This window comes from Sorex araneus, chromosome 2 (assembly GCF_027595985.1).
Source record: "Sorex araneus isolate mSorAra2 chromosome 2, mSorAra2.pri, whole genome shotgun sequence".
Lineage (NCBI taxonomy): Eukaryota > Metazoa > Chordata > Mammalia > Eulipotyphla > Soricidae > Sorex > Sorex araneus.
Window position 1 is genome coordinate 234,630,252 of NC_073303.1, and position 24,389 is coordinate 234,654,640.

The following is a 24,389-nucleotide window of genomic DNA, read 5'->3' on the forward strand; positions in this document are numbered from 1 at the left end:
CTTCTCCCTCCTCCTTGCCCTCTTCCCACAGGGTCCCCGAGGCCTTCAGGGACCTGTTGGGCCCCCTGGCCGGGAAGGCAAAATGGTGAGTGACTTCTGCTCCCCCAAGCTGTCCCCTTTCTGTCCTCTGACTCCCCACTTGTGACTTAGCTCCACCACCCCGGGCTCTGTTGACGTCCTCTGGGATCAGGACCCCAGACAAACCTTGTCCCCATCCCTGGGGTGTGAGGGATCCCCGAACACTCACAACTGTTCTGCTGGCATCGCCCCTCCTTCCCACCTAGGGCCGTGCCGGAGCAGATGGGGCTCGGGGCCTCCCTGGCGACACAGGACCCAAGGTAGGTGGCGGCCAGTGTGGGGCCCCTGGGAGGCAGGGGGTTGCTGGGCTCAGTCAGGCGCTAAGGGGGTGTCATTCCGCAGGGAGACCGGGGCTTTGACGGCCTCCCCGGGCTGCCTGGGGAGCAGGGCCAGCGGGTGAGTGAGACCCCTCCCGGTGGCACCCCCATACCCTGAACCCCAATATCAGAGCCTCCACCCCTACACCATGACACCTGATCCCCAATATCAGAACCTCCACCTGCATACCCGTGACATGTGACCGACCCCCAATATCGTGTCCACCCCCGTACCCATGATGCCTCATGGCCCATGTCTGAGTCTTCACCCCCTCCTCCCTTTGGGGGCTCCTCGTGCCCCTGTTTTTCACCCCTTCACTCTCCTCTGCCCCCCCCAGGGTGACTTTGGCCGGGTGGGGCTGCCGGGGCCACCTGGGGAAGATGGCAGGAAGGTGAGTCTGGGACAAAGTGGGGGGCTGGCTGGGAAGGCGGGGAGGCCAGTGTGAGTTTGGGGGTGCAGAGGCCAGGGTGAGGGGTCAGGGTCTTTCCTAGGGGGGTTGAGCAGGGCTGGTTTGGGGTGATGCTCTGAGCCCCCGCGAAGGAGGATGCTCCTGGGGGGGTCCCCTGTGCCCCCTCCCCGGGGTGACGTGCCTTTCCTGCAGGGAGCAGAGGGACCCCAGGGGCCCATGGGCCAGGCTGGAGAACCGGTGAGTGTCGGGGCCCCTCCCCAGTGCAGGTGGGGGTGTCACGGCTCAGATTGGGGGTGAGGGCGGCTTGGCTGACCCGCCTTCCTTGCAGGGACTCCGGGGACTGATGGGTCCCAGAGGCTCCCCTGGCCCCCCCGGACGTCGGGTGAGATTGAGTCCCCACACCCCCTCTCCTGTCACCTCCACCCTGTTCCTCTGCCCCCTCCCGTGCCCCCTCTCCTCCACAGCCCTCTCCTGCTTCCCATAGCCCCTCTCGTGCCCCCCACCCCTTCTCGGGCCCAGGCTTCTGCTGTGGGGCTGTCTGGGCCCCCCACTCACGCCTGCTGCTCCCCCCTCTCCAGGGCATCAACGGCGCCGATGGTGCTCCGGGGGCCAAAGGAAATGTGGTAGGTGACGTCTCTCGGCCCCTCACCTCATCCCCCTGCCAGGACGGGGGTGCCCTGTGGCCCCCCAAGGCTCCCTCGCAGATCTCTGTATCCTCGTCCCCACCCCAGGGCAGGGCCCCTTTGGTGCCTCAAGGTCATGAGTCTGAGGTTAAGGTCTCTCTCTTGCCAGGGTCCTCCTGGAGAACCAGGTCCTCCCGGCCAGCAGGGGAACCCCGGATCCCAGGTCTCAATGGAGGGGTATCCCCGGGGACCTCCCAACCCCACTTTGCTCACCCCCCTTCTCATGCCTGCCTGCGCCCTCTCTTTTGCCTCCAGGGACTGCGAGGCCCCCAGGGGCCCATTGGTGCTCCCGGAGACAAGGTAAGTGTCGCCCTGGTATCTTAGTCCTTCTGCCTCCGGTATTAATCCGGGTGATGAGGAGCTGCCGCATCCTTTCTGGAACCTCCCAGGGCTAGAGCCACACCCCTGAGTGGGCTGGAAACCTGCCTGATCGAGAATTGGGGGGCAAAGGGGGCTGGGAGTAGTAGCACATCAGGAAGGGTGCTGGCCTCGCACGCAGCCGACCAGGGTTCAATCCCTGGCATCACACGGGGTCCCCCGAGCCTCGCTGGGAGGGATTCCTGAGTGCAGAGCCGGGAGTCAGCCCTGAGCATCGCTGCGTGTGGCCCCCAAGCGAAAAAAATTTAAAAATCTTGAAAGGAATCCCCTCAGGGAAAGATCAGGATCTGGGGGCACCCTCAGGAACCAGAAAGTATCACTCAGGAGAGAGAGAGAGCAGGGTGGAGGCTTTTGTCTTTTTTCTTTTTAGGGGGCCGGGGGTGGGGTGTTAAGCCACACCCAGAAAACGCCTGGCTGACTGCTGGCTCTGCACTCAGGGATCACTGCTGGTGGGGTTTGGGGGATCCTATGGGGTGTCAGGGCTCGAACCCAGCAGACAAACGCCTTCCCCTCTCCGGTGTGGCTTCCGCCCAGTGATGGAAACCCTCAGAGCTCAGTAGGGTCAGGGGGTAACAGGGGGTGACAGGGGTGACAGGTGGACTCAGGCTACAGGAAACTGTGTGCCTGTGCCTGGGCGCCCCGTCTTCCCTTTACCCCTCATCATTTCTTTTCTCAGGGGCCCCCGGGGAACCCGGGAATTCCAGGCGCGCCCGGATCTGATGGCCCTCCGGTGAGGGGTGGCAGGGGCAGAAAGGGGAGCTCTGGTTTGGGGTGGGGGTCACACCTGATGGTGCTCCGGGGCTTGGGCGGCCCCAAGAGTGCTCGAGGAGCCCTGTGGTTCCAGGGTTGGGACGCAGGGCTGCATGCAGCCCCCGGAGTCACCCTGTTTTTATCTGCTCCACCCCCCAGGGCCACCCCGGTCGAGAGGGCCCCACAGGCGAGAAAGGAGCACAGGTGAGAGACTGGGGGGTCAGTCACAGGGCAGAGGCCATGGCGGGGTGGGCCTGGACCCCACTTATCTTCTTTCCATGCAGGGCCCAGCGGGGTCGGCCGGCCCACTCGGATACCCAGGACCCCGAGGTGTGAAGGTAGGTGCCCCCCGGGCCCTGGGTGAGGGGTCAGTCTCTCGGGGGTAGGGCATGGGTTTGATCCCCATGGAAGACCTAAGGGCTCGTGCCTTGGGAGTGGAGGACGGTTCAGCTGAACCCACTTTTCAGTGAACCCACTGTCCCCGTACCAGCCCAGAGCAGCATGTGGGGGGCTAGTAGCGAGTTGTGTTATGGATGCTCAAGTAGGAACCCCAAGAGCAGCCACCTTGGCGGGGCAGGAGCCGGCTGGGCACTAGATGATGTTGGCTCACTCAGGTGAGGCAATCACAGGCATAATTGCCGTTTAATTGCTTATTATTATATTTATTATTCCTGTTGTTGTTGCTATGGGCTGGAGCGATAGCACAGCAGTTGGGCGTTCGCCTTTCACGTGGCTGACCTGAGATCGGTTCCTCCGCCCCTCTCGAAGAGCCCGGCAAGCTACCGAGAGTATCGAGCCTGCGTGGCAGAGCCTGGCAAGCTAACCGTGCATATTGGATATGCCAAAAACAATAACAATAAGTCTCTCAATGAGAGACGTTACTGGTGCCCACTCGAACAAATCGATGAGCAGCGGGATGACAGTGACAGTGACAGTTGTTGTTGCTGCTTTTATTATTACTTTGGGTCAAAACCAGTGGTGCTTAGGGTTTACTCCAGGCTCTAAACTCAGGAACCATTTCTCAGGGACCACTCCTGGCATGAGGGGTCAGAGCGATAGTACAGCGGGGAGGGCGATTGATTACCTTGCATGGGGCCGACCCAGGTTCAATCCCAGGCATCCTGTGTGGTCCCCCCAGCACCACCAGGAATAATTCCTGAGTGCAGAGCCAGGAGGAACCCTGAGCAGCGCCTGGGTGTGACCCGCCCCAAAACACAAGTCACTCCTGGTATCATCCTGGCAGGGATCAGGGAATCTTATGGGGTTCTGGAGAGCAAGCCCAGGGTGGCTGTAAGGCAGATGCCCTCCCCGAGGGACTATCTCTCCAGTCCTAATTGTTTACAAAAAATGATTTTAAAAAAGTGTATTTCCTTAAAAATCTATGTTGTGGCAAAGTGTAAATATATGAAGACAAAATCGAATACCATTTGTAGCCATGCGTGGCTACATTGCGGTGAAGTTTAAATACATTGTGCAAATTGAATACCAATTTTAGCCAGCTTGGCTACACTGTGGCCAAGTAAACCACCCAGACTTGGAAGTAAAGGTGTGTGTCCACCCTCTGTCAGTTTCAGAGACATTGCTGTCAAGGGCTTGGTCAACCTGGTTGTCCTTTTCATGGTCAATTTCATTTTCCTGGTCAACTTCTCTCTTTGTCAATTTCTCTTTAATTTTTTACTTATTTATTTGCTTTTTGGGTCACACCCAGCAATGCACAGGGGTTGCTCCTGGCTCATGCACCCAGGAATTACTCTTGGTGGTGCTAGGGGGAACATATAGCATGCTGGGAATCGAACCTGGGTCTGCTGCATGCAAGGCAAACGCACCCGCCCACTGTGCTACGGCTCTAGCCCCCTCTTTGTCCGTTTCTTGTCCATTCCTCTTTCCCAGTGGTCTCCAGGATCTTTGTTGATTTCATGTCAGTTTCAGTTGCCTTTGTCTTTGTCCCTTTCCTGGTTTAGCTGGGGGACCAGGTGTGCCTTGTTGTCCTGGTACTGCAGCGCTGACAGAGTTCACAGTCCCGTCCTTCCTCACCGCCGCACACCCCGGCTCGGGAGGCGCGCAGCAGCTGTGTTCACTCAGGGCTGGAGCCCAGCACAGACTTGCCTTGTTGCCAGCCACAGAATCCCATTGTGGCCCGGACAAAGGGGAACATTCCTTCACTGTAGACTAGCCGGGGCCTGGAACGTTCGTCTTCCTCCCCCTGCCAAAGGAGAGGCAGACTCGGTGTCCTAGGCAGGGCCCCTCCAATGGGAATTGCTTGGAAATTGGGCCTTCTCTCCACACCCCTTCCAGGCTTCTGTGGAAAAGGGTGGGGTGTGCAGACGGGGTGCAGAGACAGTGTAGAGGCGTGTGATCTGTTTCAGTCCCCAGCGTCACGCGGAGACCCCTGCCAGGAATGAGATCTGAGTGCAGAGCCAGGAGTCAGCCCTAAGCACGGCTGCGTTTGGCCAAAAAAAAAAAAAAAGCAGCGGGGGTTAGAAAGATAGGACGGGGGGGTGGAGGCAGAGCGCTTGCCTTGCACACAGCCGCCCCAAGTTCGACCCCTGGCATCTCACTTGGTCCCTGGAGCCCGCCAGGAGTGATCCCTGAGCACAGAGCTCTGAATATCACCAGGTGTGGCCCCCAAACAAAACAGAACAAAAAATAAAGGTGGAGCAAGGCCTTCGTTTGCATACGCCATCCTAGCCGCTGGCTTTGGCAGAAAGTTACTCTCTTTGGGTTTTTTCTTTTTTTTTTTTTCTTTTTGGGTCACACCCGGCAATGCACAGGGGTTACTCCTGGCTCTGCACTCAGGAATTACCCCTGGCGGTGCTCAGGGGACCATATGGGATGCTGGGAATTGAACCCGGGTCGGCCGCGTGCAAGGCAAACGCCCTACCCGCTGTGCTATCACTCCAGTCCCCGGGTTTTTTTCTTTGTTAGTTTGGTTTGGGGCCACAATCGGCGGTCTCAGGGGTAACTCCTGGCTCTACACTCAGGAATTGCTCCTGGCAGGGCTTGTGGGACCCTCTGGCGTGCCGGGGATCCAACCCAGGTCAGCTACATGAAGGCAAGCGCCCTCCCCGCTGTCCTGTTGCTCTGGATGCCGAGGGTTCTTCTTAAGCAGGTTGGAGGGATCGAAATAAAATTTTTTTTCAGGGTACCTCTGGCAATCGTGGCCTCCAGGGAGAGAAAGGAGTGAAGGTGAAGAAGGAATTGGGGTGTGTGGAGGGGAGTCCCAATAATGGGACTCTACTGTGTCCCTCACCCCCAAACCCTGACCTCTGACCTCTGGGCTTACCCCCCACCCAGGGAGAGGATGGCTTCCCTGGCTTCAAGGGTGATGGGGGGCTCAAAGGTGATCTGGTAAGGTGACCTCCGTGTGGTGGGTGCGGGTTTGGGGAAGGTGGGGAGGGGGAGCATTGGGGACAGGGGTGAGGGGAGAGGGGAGAGAGGGCCCTGGAAATAGACTCTGGTTTCTCTTGCAGGGGTCCCCCGGCCCCCCAGGCCCCCGAGGAGAGGATGGGCCTGAGGGGCTGAAGGGGCAGGAGGGGCTGGCTGGCGAGGAGGGACCCCCAGGCTCAGCTGGGGAGAAGGTGAGGCCCCCCGCCCCCCTTCTGGGCCACCTGCAGCTTCCCCACTAGGGGCGAAGGTGCTCCCCGCCCCCTCTCCTGCCTCCCCACCCACTTCCGGGCCACTCACCCCCACCCACCCATCCACTCACGTGCCCATTCACATGTCTACTCTCCTATCCCTTCATCTGTCCACTCACCTGCCGCCCTCTGCCCGCGCTCCTGTCACTCACCTGCCCACTCTCTTAGCCACTCGCCTGCCCGCTCACACCCCCCTGCCCCCACTCTCCCGTCCACTCCCTGCCCTCAGCTCGGTGTTGGAGCAACGGAGCAAAGCTGCTTACCTTGTTCAGGCCTTTTACCTCCCGAACTACTCAGGGGGCCCCCGGGACCCCCGCGCTGCCCCCACCACCCAGCAAGTCTCAGCCCACAGAGGCTCCGTGCCAGGGCTCGAGGCTGCAGTCCTGGGGGTCCCCAGGCCCCCCACAGGCGCACAGGCCCTGTTCCTGGTGATGATGTGGGCTGACAGGGTGCTGGTGACAGGCGCGGGTGGGCCGCGTGCAAGGTGGGCGCCCTCCGTGCCATGGCTCGGACACCCCAGCAAGCATTTCGTTCGAAGAGGGCGGCTTGACAGAGCGGGCCGAGATCTGGAGCAGTGGGCGAGCTGCCCCCACCTGGTCGGACCCCCTGCAGAGACGGGCGCTCTGGGACCAGCCCCCCAGTTCCCCTGACCCCCTGCTCCCGACCTTCCACCTCCGAGCTTGCAGTTTTCTGACCTTTTCCCTGTGCTCTGTCTGCAGGGCAAGTTGGGGCTCCCCGGCCTCCCCGGTTACCCTGGTCGCCCCGGCCCTAAGGTGAGAAGCTGTAGCCTGGGGCGAGCTTGGCTCGGAGACATGAATATCAGGGTCCAGGCTGGGGTGGGGGACTGTGTCATGACGTGGCTTATTTATTGTTTTTTTTGTATTTTTTTCTTTTTGGGTCACACCCGGCGATGCACAGGGGTTACTCCTGGCTCTGCACTCAGGAATTACTCCTGGTGGTGCTCGGGGGACCATATGGGATGCCGGGGATCGAACTCGGGTTACCTGTGTGCAAGACAAAGGCCCAACCCGCTGTGCTATCGCTCCAGCCCCACGGCATGGCTTGTTGGGGAGGTGATGGATCTGTGGGCTCTGTAGGGAGGGGTGCCCCCAGCACCCGGGGGCTCAGTTGCGCATGTCAGGCAAAGCCCCCACCCATTGAGCTCTCTCCTGGGCTCCAAGAGGTAGCCTGGGGACTAGAAAGACAGGGTGCCAAGACCCACCTCTCTCTCTCTCTCTCTCTCTCTCTCTCTCTCTCTCTCTCTCTCTCTCTCGGCCCGCATGCGGCGGCGGTCAGGGCTCACTCCTGGCTCTGCACTCAAGGATCGTGACAGGGCTCAGGGGACCGTATGTGGTGCCAGGTATTGAACCTGGGCGGGCCCACTGCGTGCAGGGCCAGTGCCTTCTGAACTGTACTCTCGTGCCAGTGCTCTGTGCAAAGCACTCGACTGTGAGGGGGATGCTCTGGGGGTCCCTTAGGGCCTAGGACCCTTCTTATCTGGGGTGGCTGAGGTCTGCGCCACAGTGGGAGGCGAATCATCAATACGTACGTGCTGTATCTGAGTCCTGACAGCTGCTCAGGCGTACCCAGACATACCTGAAGAGACATGCGTGTGTTGGCCCTGTCGCCTCGGCCATGAGGCCAGTGTCATGTGCAGCTCCAGCTGGCCTGTCCCCCCGGGCCAGGTCACACCCACAGGACAGTGGTGGTTTAAAATGTTTCTATAGGGGCTGGAGTGGTAGCATAGTGAATAAGGGGTTTGCCTTGCACACAGCCGAGCCGGGTTTGATTCCCAGCATCACATACGGTCCTCCGAGCACCGCCAGGAGTGATTCCTGAGTGCAAAACCAGAAGTAACCCCTGAGTATTGCTGGGTGTGACCCAAAAAGAAAAAAAAATGTTTCTATAAACAGGAGCAGTGGGGAGGGCACTGGCCTTGCACGTGGCCGACCGGGTTCGATCCCTTGCACCATATAGGGTCCCCCTGAGCCCCACCAGGAGTGATCCCTGAGCACATAGCCAGGAGTCATCTCTGAACACCGCTGGGTGTGGCCCAAAGCATAGAAAAGAAACAAAAGTGATGTTATTGTCAGGCGTGGGTCAGATTGGGGTTTCTTGGGTGATTAGCTGTGGTTCCAGCCGTGTGTGTGTATGTGTGTGTGTGCGAGTGTGTTCACATTTGCATGGACATACTGTGTGGACTTGTTGAAACAACACCCACGGGCTCCCACATGGGAGGGAGGTCGAGGGCCTGCATAGGCACTTCAGCATCTGCGCCCCATATACCCAAACACCCAGACTCTGGCCGTATAGGAAGGAGTTAGAAGGACTGCAAGAAGCTTCTGGAATCTATCGCCTGGATGGAGGATGGGGGTGACTGTCCCCACCACCCCACGTCCATCTGTTCCTTTTCTGTCTACACTCAGGGGTCGATTGGATTTCCTGGACCCTTGGGGCCTTTAGGAGAGAAAGGAAAGCGGGTAAGTTTTGAGCTGTGTGTATGTGTGTGTGTGTGTGTGTGTGTTGTGTGAATGTGAGTATGAATGTGAGTGTGTGTATGAGTATTATGTGTCAATGTGAGTATGAACATGTGAGTGAGTATATGCGTGTGTGTGTATGTGCAAAAACTGGGGAACATGCGGGTGGGGTCTGCGCCCAGTCCCTTTGCTCCACTGTCTTCTCCTTCATCCCCTCTCTTCCCTCCCCCCATTTTCCCTGCAGGGCAAGGCCGGACAGCCAGGCCTGGAAGGAGAGCGGGGTTTACCAGTAAGAGGGTCGGGGTCTCCATCCCACCTGCTCAGCCTCCACGGGGTGCTGGCGGGATGGAGGGAGGGGCTGTGAGGGAAGGGGGGTTCTGACTGGGCAGGAAAGGGGGCGGGTCCTCCTGGGCCCCCCACTTCCCCTCACTCCTAATCTTGATTTCCTTTGATTCAGGGCTCCCGTGGAGAGAGGGGACAGCCGGGGGCTACGGGGCAGCCAGGCCCCAAGGTAAGGGGTGGGGGATCGGCCCCCCCCCCCCGTTCCTCCCACCTGTCCCAGCAGAGACGGAGTCTGTTTATTCCTTCATTCCAGGGTGCCGTGGGCCAGGACGGGGCCCCAGGAGCCCCAGGAGAGAAGGTGAGTGTGGGGGCGTGTGCTTGCGGGCAGGGCGGGGACCCCCCCGGGGGCTACATGTGGGGAGAGTCCAATGTCGGAGGCAGCTGAGTGATGCCACCTCTGTCCCCACATGCAGGGCTGGGTTGGTGTTGGCCCCGGCAAGAGTGCTCTGTGCCTCTCACACACACACAACACACACACATACACACAATACACACACATACACACAGTACACATACATACAAACATACAAAATCACATTCACACACAGTCACAGATTAACATATACACAGAATACACACACATTCACACATCCAAACGCACGTAGTCACATACACACAGTCACATTCACATACACACACACGCCTACACTCATATTCATAAACTCATCGAAACACTAACACATACGATCACACACGTTCACACATGCACCCACACATTCACATATGCAATCACATGCACACATGCTCACACATATACATGTGCACACACACACACACACACACACACACACACACACACACACCATACATACACGTGGTGCTGGTGTCCGTCCTAGTGAAGTCTGAATTCATGAATCCTCTTTCGTTTCAGGGCCCCCCCGGAGTGCAAGGTCCCCCTGGATTCCCTGGGCTCAAGGGCCCCCCCGTGAGTGACCTCGCCCGGGTTGGGGTACAGAGAGGAGGTGCCCCTTCATGCTGCCTCACCTCGCTCCAACTTTGTCCCCAGGGCCCCCAAGGCAAGGACGGGCGTTCCGGGCACCCAGGCCAGAGAGGAGAGCTGGTGAGTCGCTGTCCCGGGGGACCCTGCGGGGCCGGGATCCCTGTGCTTAGCCTCCCAGCCTCCTCGGCACTGGGCTGGCTTCTAACCAACCCATCGCTCATTTATTCCCTCCGCGTTCCTGCCGCCGTGATGGGTGGTGCGCTCACTGGCTGGGGGGGGGGCAGTTCTCGCACATGTTCTGGGGGTGCCGAGGGCCAGGCTGCCACGGAGCTTCCCCAGCTCATCCTTCCGGCCATAGTGCTTGTGTCACACCTGCCTGGCTGGGGTTCCAGACGGCAGAGTTGCCGGGATGGGCACATGTGGTATCCCCAGGGTTTGAACTCGGGACCAGACGCCAGGCTGAGCCCTGAATCCCCACGATTCATTTCTGCCCTCCCGTTCCTGTGACACCCCGTTTCCTTCCCCTCAGGGTTTCCAAGGCCAGACAGGCCCACCAGGACCAGCTGGAGTTTTGGGCCCTCAGGTCAGACTGCGGCCCACGAGAAGCCTCTCACTTTGGCACCCGTTTGGGGATATTTGGAGGGAACAGGGTTCTCAGACACATCCCAGCCCTGTGGGAATTGAACCCTTCTTTTCCTCCAGGGAAAGGTGGGGGACGCAGGGCCTCTGGGCGACAGGGGTGCCCCAGGCCCCCCCGGACCTCCCGGTGAACATGGTCTTCCGGGTCCCGAAGGCGACGAGGGCGCCAAGGTGAGATGGGCCCTGGGGTCCCCCGGCACAGAATTGGGGGGGGACCCCTCCCTTGATGGAGCCTGACCTCCCTCCCTACGTGCTGCAGGGGGACCTGGGCCCACCAGGACCGCTGGGGAAGGAAGGGCCACCTGGACTCAGGGGCTTGCCCGGGCCCCCAGGAGCCGCTGGAGACCCCGTATGTATCTGTCACCCCCCCAAGCATGTTGGTAAAGTGGAGAAGGAATGGGGGTGCATGGGGTGGCATCCTGGCAGAGGGGCCCACTATGAACCTAGAGCAGTGGCGGTCGGAGAGACCCCTGAACAGGGGCGTCCCTGCCGAGGGCGGGACCGAGAGCCCCCCAGAGCCAGCACATGCCCCATGAGAATGATTTCCTTCCCGTAGGGACCTGCCGGTTTGAAGGGTGACAGCGGCCCCCCAGGTCCCATCGGGGCCAACGTAAGTGCAACATCCAACCACGCAGATGGGGTGCAAGGGGAAGCGACTGTCGCCATGAAGCCCCCTGGGGCCCCCAGAAGGCCTGGGTGTCTCCAGAAACCTCAGTCTCTTCACTGGTGGCCATGCACTAGGACAGCTGCCCCCTTCCCGGGGCTCTGTGGGGGGCTGGGGGAGTGTCAGGGGACAGTGGGGAAGGCACTGACCGAGCATGCACCTACCCAGGCTTCATGCCAGGTGCCCCTTATGGTACCCCACCCGACCCCCAGCTCCACCAGGAGTGATCCCTGCGCAGCCCTGAGCACCTCCAGGTTTGACCCCCTGGCACTGAGTGAAAATAGCCACGGGGTTGGGGGGGAGGAGGCTGGAGCGATAGCACAGCGGGGACGGCGTTTGCCTTGCACGCAGCCGACCCGGGTTTGATTCCCAGCATCCCATATGATCCCCTGAGCACCGCCAGGAGTAATTTCTGAGTGCATGAGCCAGGAATAACCCCTGAGCATCACCGTGTATGATCCAAAAAGAAAACAGAAGGGACAATTTAGGGACATGCCGTTGAAGGAGGCCAGTGGGGAGAGCCGAGTGGGAAAGGGTGGTCCTGGCAGAGGGAACAGTGTGTGCTAAGGCCCTGAGGATGCCTAGGGCTGGGTGCTGGCCGGAGGGAGGCAGGCAGCCAACTCAGGGTTTGGGTTTCGCTCTGAGTGAGCTGCAAGCCGTACAGGGCCCTAGGCAGAGGGTTGGAGCCATGGGACAGTCGGGAGGCGCTTGCCTTGCACCGGCTGACCCCGGGTTTGATCCCCAACCTCCCACCCAGCCCTGAGCACTGTCAGGAGTCAGCCCTGAGCATTAACGGGTGTGGTTCCAAAAGCAAAGGAAAAAGAAGAAATAGAGGCAGTCTCTGCCTGCTGTGTGAGGGACCCCCGACTCAGGTGTCCTTCACAGGGAGACTCCCCACATCCTCTCCCTCCCTACAGGGCTCCCCAGGGGAGCGGGGACCTCTGGGTCCCACCGGGAGCATCGGACTCCCTGGTCAGAGCGGAGGCCCCGGTCCTGTTGGCCCCGCAGGAGAGAAGGGGGCACCGGTAAGTGTCCCCCATCCTTCCTCAGGCTTCCAAAGGCCAGCACCCCACTTCCGCCCTGGTTTCTTAACCCCCTCTCCCCTCCCTCCACCAGGGTGAACGTGGCCCCCCGGGGCCCATCGGCAAAGACGGGACCCCTGGACCCCTGGGGCTTCCCGGGCCCCCAGGAGCTTCCGGCCCTTCCGGCGAGGAGGGGGACAAGGTGAGAGGAGCTTGGGGGAGCCCGCGAGGGGGGCTGGGGGGAGCCGGGTCCTTCCTCATGCCCATTCCTGTGCAGGGAGAGATGGGCACACCTGGCCACAAGGGGAGCAGAGGCGATAAGGGCGATGCGGTAAGTGGGGTCCCCCGGGAGAGAGGGAGACCCCTGCCTTCCCAGACCCCATCCTGGTAACAGCAGGCAGGACCCTGCACCCAGGGATTACTCACATCCCCTCTGTCCCCAATAGTGCAGCGCTGAGCCCTAGGGCTTGCAGGTTCCCGTGGGTCCCACTCAGGAGTGACCCCCCCACCCCTCCACACACGTTCGCTCGTGGAGACTGGGCCCATCGCTCACTTCCGGCGGAAGGCGGGGTAAGGGGCGAGAGTGACATTGCTAGCCCCGCCCCTCCTGAGATTGACTCCGCCCCCTTCTCCCTCCCAGGGTCCACCAGGACCAACAGGGATACAGGGGCCGGTCGGACACCCAGGTCCCCCCGTAAGTACTTCTGGCTTGCTGCGTCCCTGATCACAGGGAACGGGGGTCCCCGCCCTGCCTGATCCTGATCACCCCACCCCCATCTCCACCCTGTTTGTGGTCTCAATCCCAACTCCAGCCTCACCTGACCCAGCTACACCCTGAACCCCAACCCTGGTCCACCCTCCAAGATGGACCCCAGCCCTGAGCTCAGATGCTAAGTCCTCAGGCCCAGAAGTGAATCTGATCCTGACCATGACCTCCCCTTGACCCCAACTCGGGCCCCCACCCGGACTCTACCTTTGACCCAATTCCCGCCCCCTTCAGCTACATTATGGTTCCCCACTGACCCTCCCCGAGAGTCACTGCCCCTACTCCATCTCTTGACCTCTGCCCTGACCTTGACCTTTAACTTCCCCTGGTCCCTCCCCATCTTCCTGGCAGGGAGCTGATGGGGCACAGGGACGCCGGGGACCCCCAGGCCTCTTTGGGCAGAAAGGCGATGACGGAGTGAGGGGCTTCGTGGGAGTGATCGGTCCCCCGGGCCTGCAGGTGCGTGTCAGGGTTCGGGTGAGTGGCCCGTGGTTCCCCTCCCCCACCCGGGCCCCCCAATTTTATTTCTTCCTTTTTCAGGGTCTGCCAGGCCCTCCTGGAGAGAAGGGCGAGGTCGGAGACGTGGGGTCCATGGTACGGACGAGGGGGCCAGAAAGGGGAACGTATGCGTGGTGATTGGCTTCTGGGGACTCCTTAAGACACTTTGGGCATTTTGTTTGGGAGCCACGCCTGGTGGTGCTGGGGGGTGGGGTCCCCTGCAGTGTTGGGGTGGACCCCCAGGCCTCCTGCTCCAGTGGTCACGCTCCAGCCCGTCCTGCTCTCTCCTCTCTCCGCACTGCTGTCCCGGCACAGTGACGCCAGTGCCTGCTGTAGGCGGCAGCGCCATCACCTTGCTCTGTCTCTCCGGCCCCACTTTGTTGTTCTCACCACCCCAGCATTCGGGGTGGAGTTAGGGGTCACTGGAGCCTTTGGGGGTGGGCCCCTGGTCACTGGATGCCCGTGTCACTGCCCACAGGGACCCCATGGAGCTCCAGGACCTCGAGGTCCCCATGGCCCAAGCGGTGCAGAGGTGAGGATTGAGGGGGCCAGGCTGTCTCGGGGGTGGGGACTCTCATTTCAGTGGGGGCTCATCTGCACTTCCACCCCATCTCTCCAGGGGTCCCCAGGGCTGAAGGGAGGAGTTGGTCAGCCTGGAGCAGTGGGCGAGAAGGTGAGTGTGGGCGGGTCAGGGACTTATGGGGCGGGACTATGTGTGTGGGCGTGGTTTCTGTGGGTGGGCGGGGCTCCTATGGGGCGAGGCTTTTCAGAGCAGGTTTCTGTGGGGTGGGCGGGGCGTGCTGGAAACTCATTCTCATTGGAGCTGCCTGTCCTGGGAGCCCCTCCTGGTCCTTACTTTGCCTCCTGCAGGGTGAGCCTGGACAGACTGGAGACCCCGGACCCCCAGGAGCCCCTGGGAGCCCTGTGAGTGAGCATGTGGTCCTAACATCCACATTATCCTCAGAGAACCGCCAACCCTGGGGTGTCTCTGGCCAGCCGCCGACCCAGGGATGTGTCTCATCCTAATAACAGACCCTGGAATTTCCTTTGTATTTTCTTTGGGGTGGGGGAGTTGCTCAGTGTTTGGGCCCAGCAATGTGGGGGGTTGCCAAGGCTTCACTGTGTCCCTGCTGGGAATCGAACATGGGACTGGCACCCCAAGCCTGTGCCTCTGCCCCTGAGCTACCTCCAGAGCCCCTGGGCATCCTCTGAAGGACCGCCTCCATCCAGGCTGTTCCCTGCACACCCCAAACTTGGGGATGAGCTACCCACAGGAGCCCTTTCCTCACTCTAGGGTGGACCTGGGGCGACAGCCTATTCTTTGTTGAAGGGGAGTTTGGGGCCACACCTGGCGATGCTCAGGTTCTCCCTGCTCTGTGCTCAGGGGCCATGTGGTGCCGGATGGAACCAGGGTCGCCTCTGAAAGTCATGTGCTCTCTCTCGAGCCCCCAGAATAGCTCTTAAACGCTGCATCAGGACCCCATATGGGCTCACAGAGCTTAAGAAACAACTATTTTAGCACCAAGTCACGATTTATTACTATTAAATGTTTGCTTTGCGTACCTCTATGCCAGGGTTGCAGAAAACGCAGAAACATTTCCTGGGTGATAAAGGGTTGCTAGGGGCTGGAGAGATAGTACAGCGGGTAAGGCACTTGCTTTGCACGAGGTCGACCCAGGTTCCATTCCCGACATCCCATCGGGTCCCTTGAGTCATTTTTGAGTGTAAAGCTAGAAGTAACCCCTGAGCATTGCTGGGTGTGGGGGGGGAAAAAGCGGGCGGCGGGGGATTGCCAGTGGGAACAGTTTCAGAATACCCTTGACCAGAACCAACCGGCTTGGGATCTGCACTGCTCCCTGACTCGGTCTGACTTCGGGGTGTGGGCGCTGCTCACCACACATCTGTTTCTGCAAAGGGGCCACGGGGAGACTTTGGTGAGAAAGGAGACTCAGGCCCATCCGGTGCTGCTGGTCCCCCAGGAAAGAAAGGCCCCCCCGGAGAGGATGGGGCCAAAGGGAATGTGGTGAGTCAATAGGAGGTGGGAAAGGGGCCCCCGCGTCTCCCCGCTCCCAAACTTTCAACCAGGAGGTCCCGTTGGCTCACGTGCTGATCCCAGGCATGGATGAGTGGTCCAATGAGTGATCAAGGGCGTGGATGAATGATTCAAAGATTGAGTGGGGGTGTGGATGAATGGCCCAATGAGTGAACAAGGCATGGAACAATGGTCCAATGAGTGAGCGAGGGCACGGAAGAATGGTCTGATGAGTGAGCGAGGGCACAGAAGAATGGTCTGATGAGTGAGCGTGGGAGTGGATGGATGGTCCAATGAGTAAGCTAGGGATGAATTAATACACATAAGTGAACAAGAGTGGATATGAACAAAAGAGGGAATGAATGAATAGTTGAAGGAATGAAAACGTGAATGAATGAGGCCACAAGTGAATGAGGACATGAATGAGGACATAAATGAAGGCATGGATATTGAATGAATGAATAGTTGAAATGAATGGTCGGTTGAATGAAAGAACGGATGTTTGAGTGGATGAGCAAAGATGAAGAAATTCACGATCAGAAACGAATGCTTGAATGAATGAAGAAAAGAAAGAATAAGGGCAAGAAAGATTGAACTGATGAACGCTTAGATGAATGAGGACACGTAGGGTTGAACGAATGATCCAAAAATGATCCTTGTTCATCATTTTGGGCTGAAACTCCCCTTTCTGTGGGATTTTTGTTGTCACTGTTCTGGGGTTACACTGGGTGGTGCTCAGCCTTATTTCTGGCTCTGCAGTCAGGGATTACCCCCAGCGGTGCTGGGAAACCAGGTGGGACGCCGGGATCGAACCCGGGTCGCCACATGCAAGGCAAACGCCCTCCGTGCTACACCATCCGTGAACTGAGGCTGAATCCCAGATGATGAGGGAGTTGGAAGTGGGGACCCTCCTGCCAGCACCGCAGGGTCTCAGCTTGGGCCGGATGGCAGGAGTGCCAGTTATGAGACCTCCGTTTGCATCTTCCCACCTGTTTGTGCCCCTTTTCCTGGGGCTCAGTTCTCCCTGGGCGCCCCAACAGGGAAGGCAAAGAGAGAGGATTCAGGCCTTGTTCTTGGCGGGGCCTCTGCACGCTGGGAACCCGCGTGAGTGAGGGCTCCCCTGAGCTCAGGTGATCGTGAACCCGGTTATGTTTTAGGGCCCCAGGGGACTCCCTGGAGATCTTGGAGCCCCAGGAGACCCCGGTGTGCCGGTGAGTATGGCCCCTGCTCCACATTCAGCACTGCCCCAAATTCTGTCCTGTCACCCACCACCCACCCCAGACCTGGGTGAGCCCTGGGATGTGGGGGGGCCGCGAATCACCTTCACATCCCTTCAAGCCTCACCCCGCCCCCAAGTCCCCATGTGTCTCCTAGATCTCTTGACTGTCCCCCCCACAGGGTATAGATGGCACCCCAGGAGACAGGGGAGACCCCGGGGATGTCGGGGCACCGGTGAGTGGGGTACAGAGAGATGTGGGAGGGGGCACAGTGCCGGGTGAGTGGGGGAGCGGACGACGGGGTGGACGCCCCTGCAGGAGTGAGGTGGGGGGAGCCAGGGGTCCAGCGTTCTCCAGAAAGGCAAGTCCTGGGCTCACATCCACAGGGTCCGCCTGGCGCTTCTGGGGAACCAGGCCCACGGGGGCCCCCTGGAAAGAGGGTGAGTGACAAATGTCCAGTCGAAGCCTTGTCCCATGCACCCCACTGCTCCCGGCACCCCAAGTCTCCACATGCACTTCAGCCCTCGCCCCTCCACCCCCATCACTCCACCCCTCACATCAGCCCCTGCTCTTGCCTTCTTCCCCAGGGTCCCCCCGGCCGCCTAGGACCTGAAGGCCGAGAAGGGGAGAAGGGCGCCAAGGTGAGGCTCCGGTTCATGGGTCGGAGGGGCTTCGACCCTCACTACACCCTGCCTTGGAGTGCCACCTGGGCCAGGGGGCCCTGGCTTCACTCCCCCTCGGGGTGCTGACTGGGGGCGTGACCCCGACTCTGTCATCTCTTGTCCCTCACAGGGGCTGCCCGGCCCAGACGGGCCCCCTGGGAGAACAGGCCCCATGGGGGTTCAAGGCCCCCCAGGGCGAGAGGGGCCTGAGGGTCTGCGAGGGATCCCCGGCCCTGTGGTGAGTGGGACAAGAATGGGGTGGGGTCCCCCGTGGGTCGCTGGCAGGGCTGGGGGCGTGTCCACTGTGTCCGGCAGGTGTAGACCCCAGTTGTTCCGCCCTAGGGTGAGGCTGGCCTGCTGGGAGCCCCGGGACAGACGGGCCCGCCTGGCCCCCTGGTAAGAGGGTCCACCCCGAGCCCCCACCCCCCTCTGCCGCACTCCCCTGTACACTAACCCGCACTCAGTGGTCTGCGTTGATGTCCACGCTGCTGACCACTGAGCATCTACCCAACCCCTACCTGTCCTCCCTCCCTCCAGCCCCTGCCCCTCCCTGGCAGCCCCCCTGAAATCTGGGACCCCCAGCCACTCTGGGCGCCCGAGATATCCCGCAGGGGCTCACCCAGCCCTGTTCTCTGTCCAGGGTCCCCCTGGCCTTCCAGGGCTGAAGGGAGAGGCTGGCCTCAAGGGGGAGAAGGTGAGTCCCCCGCCCCCTCCCGGCACCCCCCAGGAAAAAGGCCCCCGCGCCCCTTACACCTTCCCCCCTCCAGGGTCACATCGGACTCATCGGCCTCATCGGCCCCCCCGGGGAGGCGGGTGAAAAGGGGGACCGAGGACTGCCCGGTGTGCAGGGCCCCCCCGGCCCCCAGGGAGAGCCTGTAAGTACCCCGCAGTAGGGAGGGAGGGGTGAGGGTGTGTTGCGGGGGGGGGTGCTGGGGGGAGTGGGGAGGGGTGTCGGGGCCTTCCTTGGTGGGGCTGTGTGTGGGTGGGCCCGAGGGGCGAATTCCCTCGAGAATGACCCTCATGTCCTCTCCCAGGGCAGCCGTGGCCCAAAGGGCTCTCTGGGCCCCCCCGGCCCCCCTGGTGTGGCGGTGAGTAGGAGGGATTGTGGGGCGTGGGGGGCCGTGTGGTGGGCGTGTTGGCCGGGCTCAGGTCCTCTTGTCTCTCCCCGCAGGGCCCTCTGGGAGAGAAAGGCGCCAAGGGGTCCCCGGTGAGTACTGGCCGCGCCCCCAGTCCAGCCCGTCGCTGTCTCCCTGGCCCGGCTGCGGGGGCCTGGGCAGAAGTGCTGAGATTCCTGAGTGTCAGAATGGGGGGGCGGAGACAGGGCACAGCGGACAGCTGCCCGGGTTCCATCCCCGGAACCCCATAGGGTCCCCCCGAGCCTGCCAGGGGTGCTCTGAGAGCACTGAGCCAGGAGGAAGCCTGAGCAGCTGGGGGTGGCCCCAAAACAAAATGAAATGGGGACAAGAAATGCACGTCAGACTTGACACTGAGATCTGTGTGTGTGTGTGCATGTGTGTGTCCATACATGCATGTTTGTTTGCACATGTGTGCGTGTTTCTATGTGTGTGTCTGTGTACACGTGTGCCACTTGTGTCTGTGTGTCTGTGTATATACACATGAATGTGTGTGGAGGACTGTGAGTGCATCTGTAGGTGCACATGTGTCTGTGCACATGTATGCATGTGTGTGTCTGTATATATGTCAGCGTGGGGGGTGTGCCACGTATGTCTGTATGTCGGTGTGTATACACGTGTGTCTGTGTGTTGTGCAGGTATGTGCATGTGGGTCTGTGTGTGCATGTGTGTGTATTTGTGTCGGCAGGAATGGGGTCTCACACTGCTTTCGCCCTCCCCCCCGAAATAATTTCTCTCCACAGGGAGCACTTGGTCCCCGCGGAGACACGGGCCCCCCAGGGTCCCCGGGCCCCCCGGTGAGTTGCTCTCGCCTGCTGAACCGTCCCTCACCAGGGCCCCCAGACCCTGGGGCAGGGCAGGAGGGTCTGGGCTGGGGTGTAGGTGTGGGGGGCCCCCACCCCATGTCCCACTCAGGGGCCGTTTCCCGACTAATCTCTTATCCGGTCCCCCCCCATTCTCTTTCCCTTTCTCACCCCCCGCCCCACCCCTGCATCTCCCCACTGGGCGCCCACACCCCAGGGGCCCCGGGCCGAGCTGCACGAGCTGCTCCAGCGCCACCGCCGGGGGCTCCCCGGCCCGGAGGACGGCCTGGAGGAGGTGTTGGCCTCCGTGTCCTCGCTGAGCCAGGAGCTGGAGCGGCTGCGCCGGCCACCAGGCACGGCCGAGCACCCAGGCCTGGCATGCAGCGAGCTCCGGCGGCACCACCCACAGCTGCCAGATGGTGAGGTGCCCCCCAGGGCCGGGGGGAGGGGCTCGGGGTCCCACCTGATCACTCACCGGCCATGCCCCCCAGGGGAGTACTGGATCGACCCCAATCAGGGCTGTGCCCGGGACGCGCTCAGGGTTTTCTGCAACTTCACGGCTGGAGGCCAGACTTGCCTCTACCCGGACAAGAAGTTTGAGACGGTGAGTGCCCGGCTGGGGGCGCTGGGCCGCCCCGCCAGCTCGCGCCCAAACCGGGCGTGTGGCAGATTTGTGGGGCTGGTGCATGCGTGTTACCAGCTCCCACACACCCTGCCCCCCAGCTCTCTTCTATTTTATTTGCGGGGTGGCCACACCTGGCAGTGCTCAGGGGTCAGTCCTGGTGCTGCACTCAAGGCTCACTCTTGGCGGTGCTTGGGGGACCCTGTGGGATGCTGGGATCGAACCCAGGTCAGGTGCATGTATGGCCAATGCCCTCCCCTCTGTGCCGCCGCTCTGGCCCCGTGGCTCCTGAGACAAGCCCTTCTACCCGAGTAGCCACTTTTGTGTCCCCGGCCTGCTCCACTTATGTGAGGCCGGAGAGATAGTTCAGTGGGGAGACGCTTGCCTCACATGCAGCTGGTCCAGGTTTGATCCCTGGTCCCCTGGAGGGTCCCTCAGACCTGCCAGGAGTCAGCCCTGAGCACTGCCAGGTGTGGCCCCCAAACAGAATCAATAAGATTTGTTTTCTGCGGGCTACACGTAGCAGTGCTCAGGGATCATTCCTGGCCGGGCTCTGGGGACCCTCTAAGATACCAGGGTTGGAACCCGGGCAGCTATGTGCGAGGCAGGAGTTTCCAGTATTATCTCGCCACCCTGAGGGCAAAAGGGGAAGCTGGGAGAAGTGGCCCCAAGGGACCTTGGTGACATTGCCATCATTGGGTGTACTCAGCTTCACTGGGGACATCTGGGAGAATGTGAGGCCGGCTGCACTTGGGAATTGCCCCTCACAGGCTGAGAGGGAGCTGAGAACCAGGGGCATTTGCCCACTAACTCCACCCAGCCATCATTGGGTGAAGGGTGTGTGCTGGATCAAACCTCTCCTGAAGCCCACAAGTACTCTGGGAGGCCCAGATGCTTCCAGTTTTTATCCCAGGATGACAAGGCCACAAGGGCCAGGGCAGGGACTGGGGAGGTATCTCAGGAGGCAGGACACATGCTTTGCCATGCAAAGACCGAGTTTTGATCCATGGCACCACATGTTCCCCACACACACAGCACCTCAAGGCCTGAGCAAGCAACTCTCACCAGAAGGGGCCCCAAGCCCCTGAGCACTGCTTAGGAGGCTGAGCCCTCCCCCCCAAAAAGTGACGCTGGTGGGAGGCACCCAGAGCCTGTGTTCCATGGACCCCCTGTGTCCCCCAGGTGAAACTGGCCTCGTGGTCCAGGGAGAAGCCAGGAAACTGGTACAGCTCCTTCCGACGAGGGAAGAAGGTCAGTCACGGCGTTGGGATGCAGGCGGGCCAGGAGGAGAGAGGCTGGCTCGCAGGAGAGGGCGGGGGACCCACAGGTGGGAGTTTGCGGGGAAGGACCCACAGGTCCCCTGGGGTCAAGGTGCAGCCTGACTGAGGCCTGAGCAATGACTAGGAGAACAGGGACAAGTGTGCCAGCGGCAAGAACAGACTCTGCAGAAGCTCAGAGTCGAGAGAGGCTCAGCTGGATTTTTAAGTGTGTGTGTGTGTGTGTGTGTGTATGTGTGTGTGTGTGCGCGCGCATGTGAAGCAAGATAGTTTTCTTTTTTTTTTCTTTTTGGGCTATACCAGCGATCGATGCTCAGGGCTGATTCCTGGCTCTGCATCCTGGAATTACTCCTGGCTTTGCTCAGGGGAACGCTACGGGATGCCGGGAATCAAACCCGGATCTACTGTGTGCAAGGCCAGCGCCCTCCCCACTGTGTCATCACTTAGGCCCCAACAAGATAGTTTTTATAGAAACTTATTTAGAAAGGTTTAGAGAGAAGCCCGCGCTGGGGAGAGCACGGGCGTCTCCAGAGGGAGTCTCAGCGGGGGCCGCAGCGATGTCCAGCGGAGACGCCCTGGCCTTGCACGTGTTCACCGGGGTTTGATCCCAGGCACTCCATAATGCCCCCTGAGCCCCGGCAGGAGTGATCCCTGAGCACCGCCGGGTGCAAACGGGAGGAAGAGCCGGGGCTGGCCGGCCTGCCCCTGGCGGCCCGCTGGCCCCGACTCCTGCCCGTGCACACGCAGTTCTCCTACGTGGATGCGGACGGCGCCCCAGTGAGCGGCGTGCAGCTGACCTTCCTGTCCCTGCTGAGCGCCAGCTCCCGGCAGACCTTCACCTACCTGTGCCAGAACTCAGCCGCCGGGCTGGACGCGGCCGCTGGGGGCCAGGGCCGCGCGCTGCGCTTCCAGGGTGCCTCGGGCCAGGAGCTGGGACTTAACCAGACGGCGGCGGCCACGCTCCGGGTCCCCCAGGACGGCTGCCAGGTCCGTAGGCCGGGCAGGCGGCGGGGGTGGGGAGGGGCGCGCCTGGATGGGGCGTAGGGTGGGGGTCCCCGCGCCCCGACCCAGCGCCCCTGACCCGCCCTGCCCGCACCCCTGCAGTTCCGGAAGGGCCAGGCCAAAACCGTGCTGGAGTTCAGCGCCGCCCAGGGACGCGTCCTGCCGCTGCTGGACGTGGCGGCCACCGACTTCGGCCAGCCCAACCAGAAGTTCGGCTTCCAGCTGGGGCCCGTCTGCTTCAGTAGCTGAGTCTCAGGGGCCGCGGGAGGGGGCACAGAAGGGACGCCCCCACAGGGGGCCACTAATGGTGCTGAGGCCTCGAGCCGCCCTATTTATCTTCTGCAACTGCCTCACGGTCAGACAAGAGGAATCTTCTTCCTTCTTCAGCCCCCGGGGGACCCCAAATCCCTCCCCTCCTCTCGTGGGGGGCCACAGCGGAAGCTTAGCTGGAAGTTTAGCACCCCTGAACCCCATACAAAGGACTTCCAGCTCGGAGCTGACACAGGCCCCCCCAAACCTGCCTCCCTCCCTGTCCCCCCAAAACTGTGGTGCTTCTGGACCTCCTTGTTGACCACTGGATTCCCTCCTGTTCAGCCCGAGACGACTCGACGGCTTCCCCTGACATTTGGGGGAGCAGGGTGGGTGGGGGTCCCCGAGTGTAGGAACCAAAGCTGGACTCCAGAAGAAACAGGGGCCCCCTGGCAGAGCTGAGTGGGCCCCCCCACTGCCTCAGCCCCACCACTCTGGACTGCTGTCCCCGCACCCTGTCTCCGACCCCCTCCCCCATATCACCGGGCCAGATCAGGAGGTGTGGACCGGTGAGTGGAGTGGGGGCAGGGGGTGACCCCGGATCCCAATGGTGCTGCCTTCATTCTCGAGGGATCCGTGGGCCAAGAGGAGGCCGACTCTGGGGAATTCGACTCGCTAACACCCGCCGAGGGCTGGAGGGGATGAGAGAGTCCAGCATCTTCTGGCCCTGCCCGCGCCCTGCTGGACCTTGGGTCAGAGAATAAACTGGTGAACTGTGTCCAAGTGTCCGTGCTGCCTGGGGCTCGCCCCACTCACTCTGTGCGTGGAGGGACACCCAGTGAGCAGTGCTCCAGAGCCAGCACCCGGGAGCGAACAGGGTGACACAGGAGAGGCTGTGCCTTGCCGCAGGACCATCCCTCCAAACCAGCCCAGTTCTAAAGCTCTCCAGACCCCACAAACCCCACACCCCGCATTGCTGAGGATGCCATCTTCTGTGCTGAGAGTTTTGGGGTTCCTAGACATATGAGAAGTCCCAAGTCCTCTGTTCTCCGTGGAGGAGGGTGGCAGAGGCCACATTCAACTCCGGCATCTCCTGATATCTGGGGTGAAGGTACCTGCCGTCAGAGTAACTGGGGTTGGGTTAAGAAGAATTTTAATTAACACAGTAATAATGAGCCTAAGACCAGGCCATCTCCTTCCCTGGATATTTTAAATACACAACTTCTGCCAAGGATGTTTTTTCTTTTTGGGTCACACCGGGTGATGTTCAGTGGTTACTCCTGGTTCTCCACTCAGAAATTACTCTTGGCAGTGCTTGGGAGGCCCTATGGGATGCTGGGGATTGAACCTGGGTCGGCCATGTTCAAGGCAAACACCCTACCCGCTGTGCTATCACTCCAGCCCTGAGGATTTTGTGGTGGGGCTTTGGTGTGGGCCCGAAGGGATTTGGGGACTGTTATGAGTACCTGGGATTGAACCCACCCTCTAGGAAGGGTTTCCTGTTACAGTCAATCCCACATGCCATCACCCCACGTTCTCAGGGTGTCCGTTGCCCTCTTCTACAAGGAAGAGGGGGCATGGATACAGCAAGATGCAGTTCAGAACCCCTGAAGTTGGGGTGAGGGAATTCGCCATCAAGGGACTGAGGCTGTTTGGGTCTTATTTGGTTAGTTCATGGTTCGGGGCACAAACCCAACAATGCTCAGGGGTTCTCCTGGCTCTGCACTCAGGAATCACTCTGGCATGACGGTGGGACTGTATGAAAAACCAAAGAAAGAACCAGGGTGCTGTGA

At 60.8% G+C, this 24,389-nt stretch overlaps 1 protein-coding gene across 5 annotated transcripts in view; it reads left to right on the plus strand.

The window, feature by feature from the left end:
• The window catches only part of COL5A3 (collagen type V alpha 3 chain), a 34,410-nt gene extending 10,603 nt beyond the window's left edge, over positions 1-23,807 (plus strand). For 2 of the 5 annotated variants that reach the window (XM_055127873.1, XM_055127874.1), the window contains 52 exons: positions 32-85; positions 285-338; positions 421-474; positions 734-787; positions 998-1,042; positions 1,134-1,187; positions 1,384-1,428; positions 1,598-1,651; positions 1,744-1,788; positions 2,543-2,596; positions 2,776-2,820; positions 2,901-2,954; positions 5,758-5,802; positions 5,911-5,964; positions 6,087-6,194; positions 6,971-7,024; positions 8,678-8,731; positions 8,973-9,017; positions 9,186-9,239; positions 9,324-9,368; positions 9,942-9,995; positions 10,077-10,130; positions 10,540-10,593; positions 10,713-10,820; positions 10,909-10,998; positions 11,206-11,259; positions 12,231-12,338; positions 12,430-12,537; positions 12,613-12,666; positions 12,976-13,029; positions 13,453-13,560; positions 13,642-13,695; positions 14,078-14,131; positions 14,219-14,272; positions 14,470-14,523; positions 15,515-15,622; positions 16,789-16,842; positions 17,030-17,083; positions 17,235-17,288; positions 17,436-17,489; positions 17,641-17,748; positions 17,853-17,906; positions 18,151-18,204; positions 18,278-18,385; positions 18,545-18,598; positions 18,682-18,717; positions 19,387-19,440; positions 19,664-19,865; positions 19,938-20,050; positions 21,251-21,319; positions 22,093-22,332; positions 22,450-23,807. In XM_055127873.1, the coding sequence (XP_054983848.1) occupies positions 32-85; positions 285-338; positions 421-474; positions 734-787; positions 998-1,042; positions 1,134-1,187; positions 1,384-1,428; positions 1,598-1,651; positions 1,744-1,788; positions 2,543-2,596; positions 2,776-2,820; positions 2,901-2,954; positions 5,758-5,802; positions 5,911-5,964; positions 6,087-6,194; positions 6,971-7,024; positions 8,678-8,731; positions 8,973-9,017; positions 9,186-9,239; positions 9,324-9,368; positions 9,942-9,995; positions 10,077-10,130; positions 10,540-10,593; positions 10,713-10,820; positions 10,909-10,998; positions 11,206-11,259; positions 12,231-12,338; positions 12,430-12,537; positions 12,613-12,666; positions 12,976-13,029; positions 13,453-13,560; positions 13,642-13,695; positions 14,078-14,131; positions 14,219-14,272; positions 14,470-14,523; positions 15,515-15,622; positions 16,789-16,842; positions 17,030-17,083; positions 17,235-17,288; positions 17,436-17,489; positions 17,641-17,748; positions 17,853-17,906; positions 18,151-18,204; positions 18,278-18,385; positions 18,545-18,598; positions 18,682-18,717; positions 19,387-19,440; positions 19,664-19,865; positions 19,938-20,050; positions 21,251-21,319; positions 22,093-22,332; positions 22,450-22,596 (3,696 nt within the window). In that variant the 3' untranslated portion in view covers positions 22,597-23,807. The remainder of the gene's footprint in view (positions 1-31; positions 86-284; positions 339-420; positions 475-733; positions 788-997; positions 1,043-1,133; positions 1,188-1,383; positions 1,429-1,597; positions 1,652-1,743; positions 1,789-2,542; positions 2,597-2,775; positions 2,821-2,900; positions 2,955-5,757; positions 5,803-5,910; positions 5,965-6,086; positions 6,195-6,970; positions 7,025-8,677; positions 8,732-8,972; positions 9,018-9,185; positions 9,240-9,323; positions 9,369-9,941; positions 9,996-10,076; positions 10,131-10,539; positions 10,594-10,712; positions 10,821-10,908; positions 10,999-11,205; positions 11,260-12,230; positions 12,339-12,429; positions 12,538-12,612; positions 12,667-12,975; positions 13,030-13,452; positions 13,561-13,641; positions 13,696-14,077; positions 14,132-14,218; positions 14,273-14,469; positions 14,524-15,514; positions 15,623-16,788; positions 16,843-17,029; positions 17,084-17,234; positions 17,289-17,435; positions 17,490-17,640; positions 17,749-17,852; positions 17,907-18,150; positions 18,205-18,277; positions 18,386-18,544; positions 18,599-18,681; positions 18,718-19,386; positions 19,441-19,663; positions 19,866-19,937; positions 20,051-21,250; positions 21,320-22,092; positions 22,333-22,449) is intronic. The other 3 variants (XM_055127877.1, XM_055127876.1, XM_055127875.1) reach the window with 3 other exon arrangements.
• The last annotated feature ends 582 nt before the right edge of the window (positions 23,808-24,389 follow it).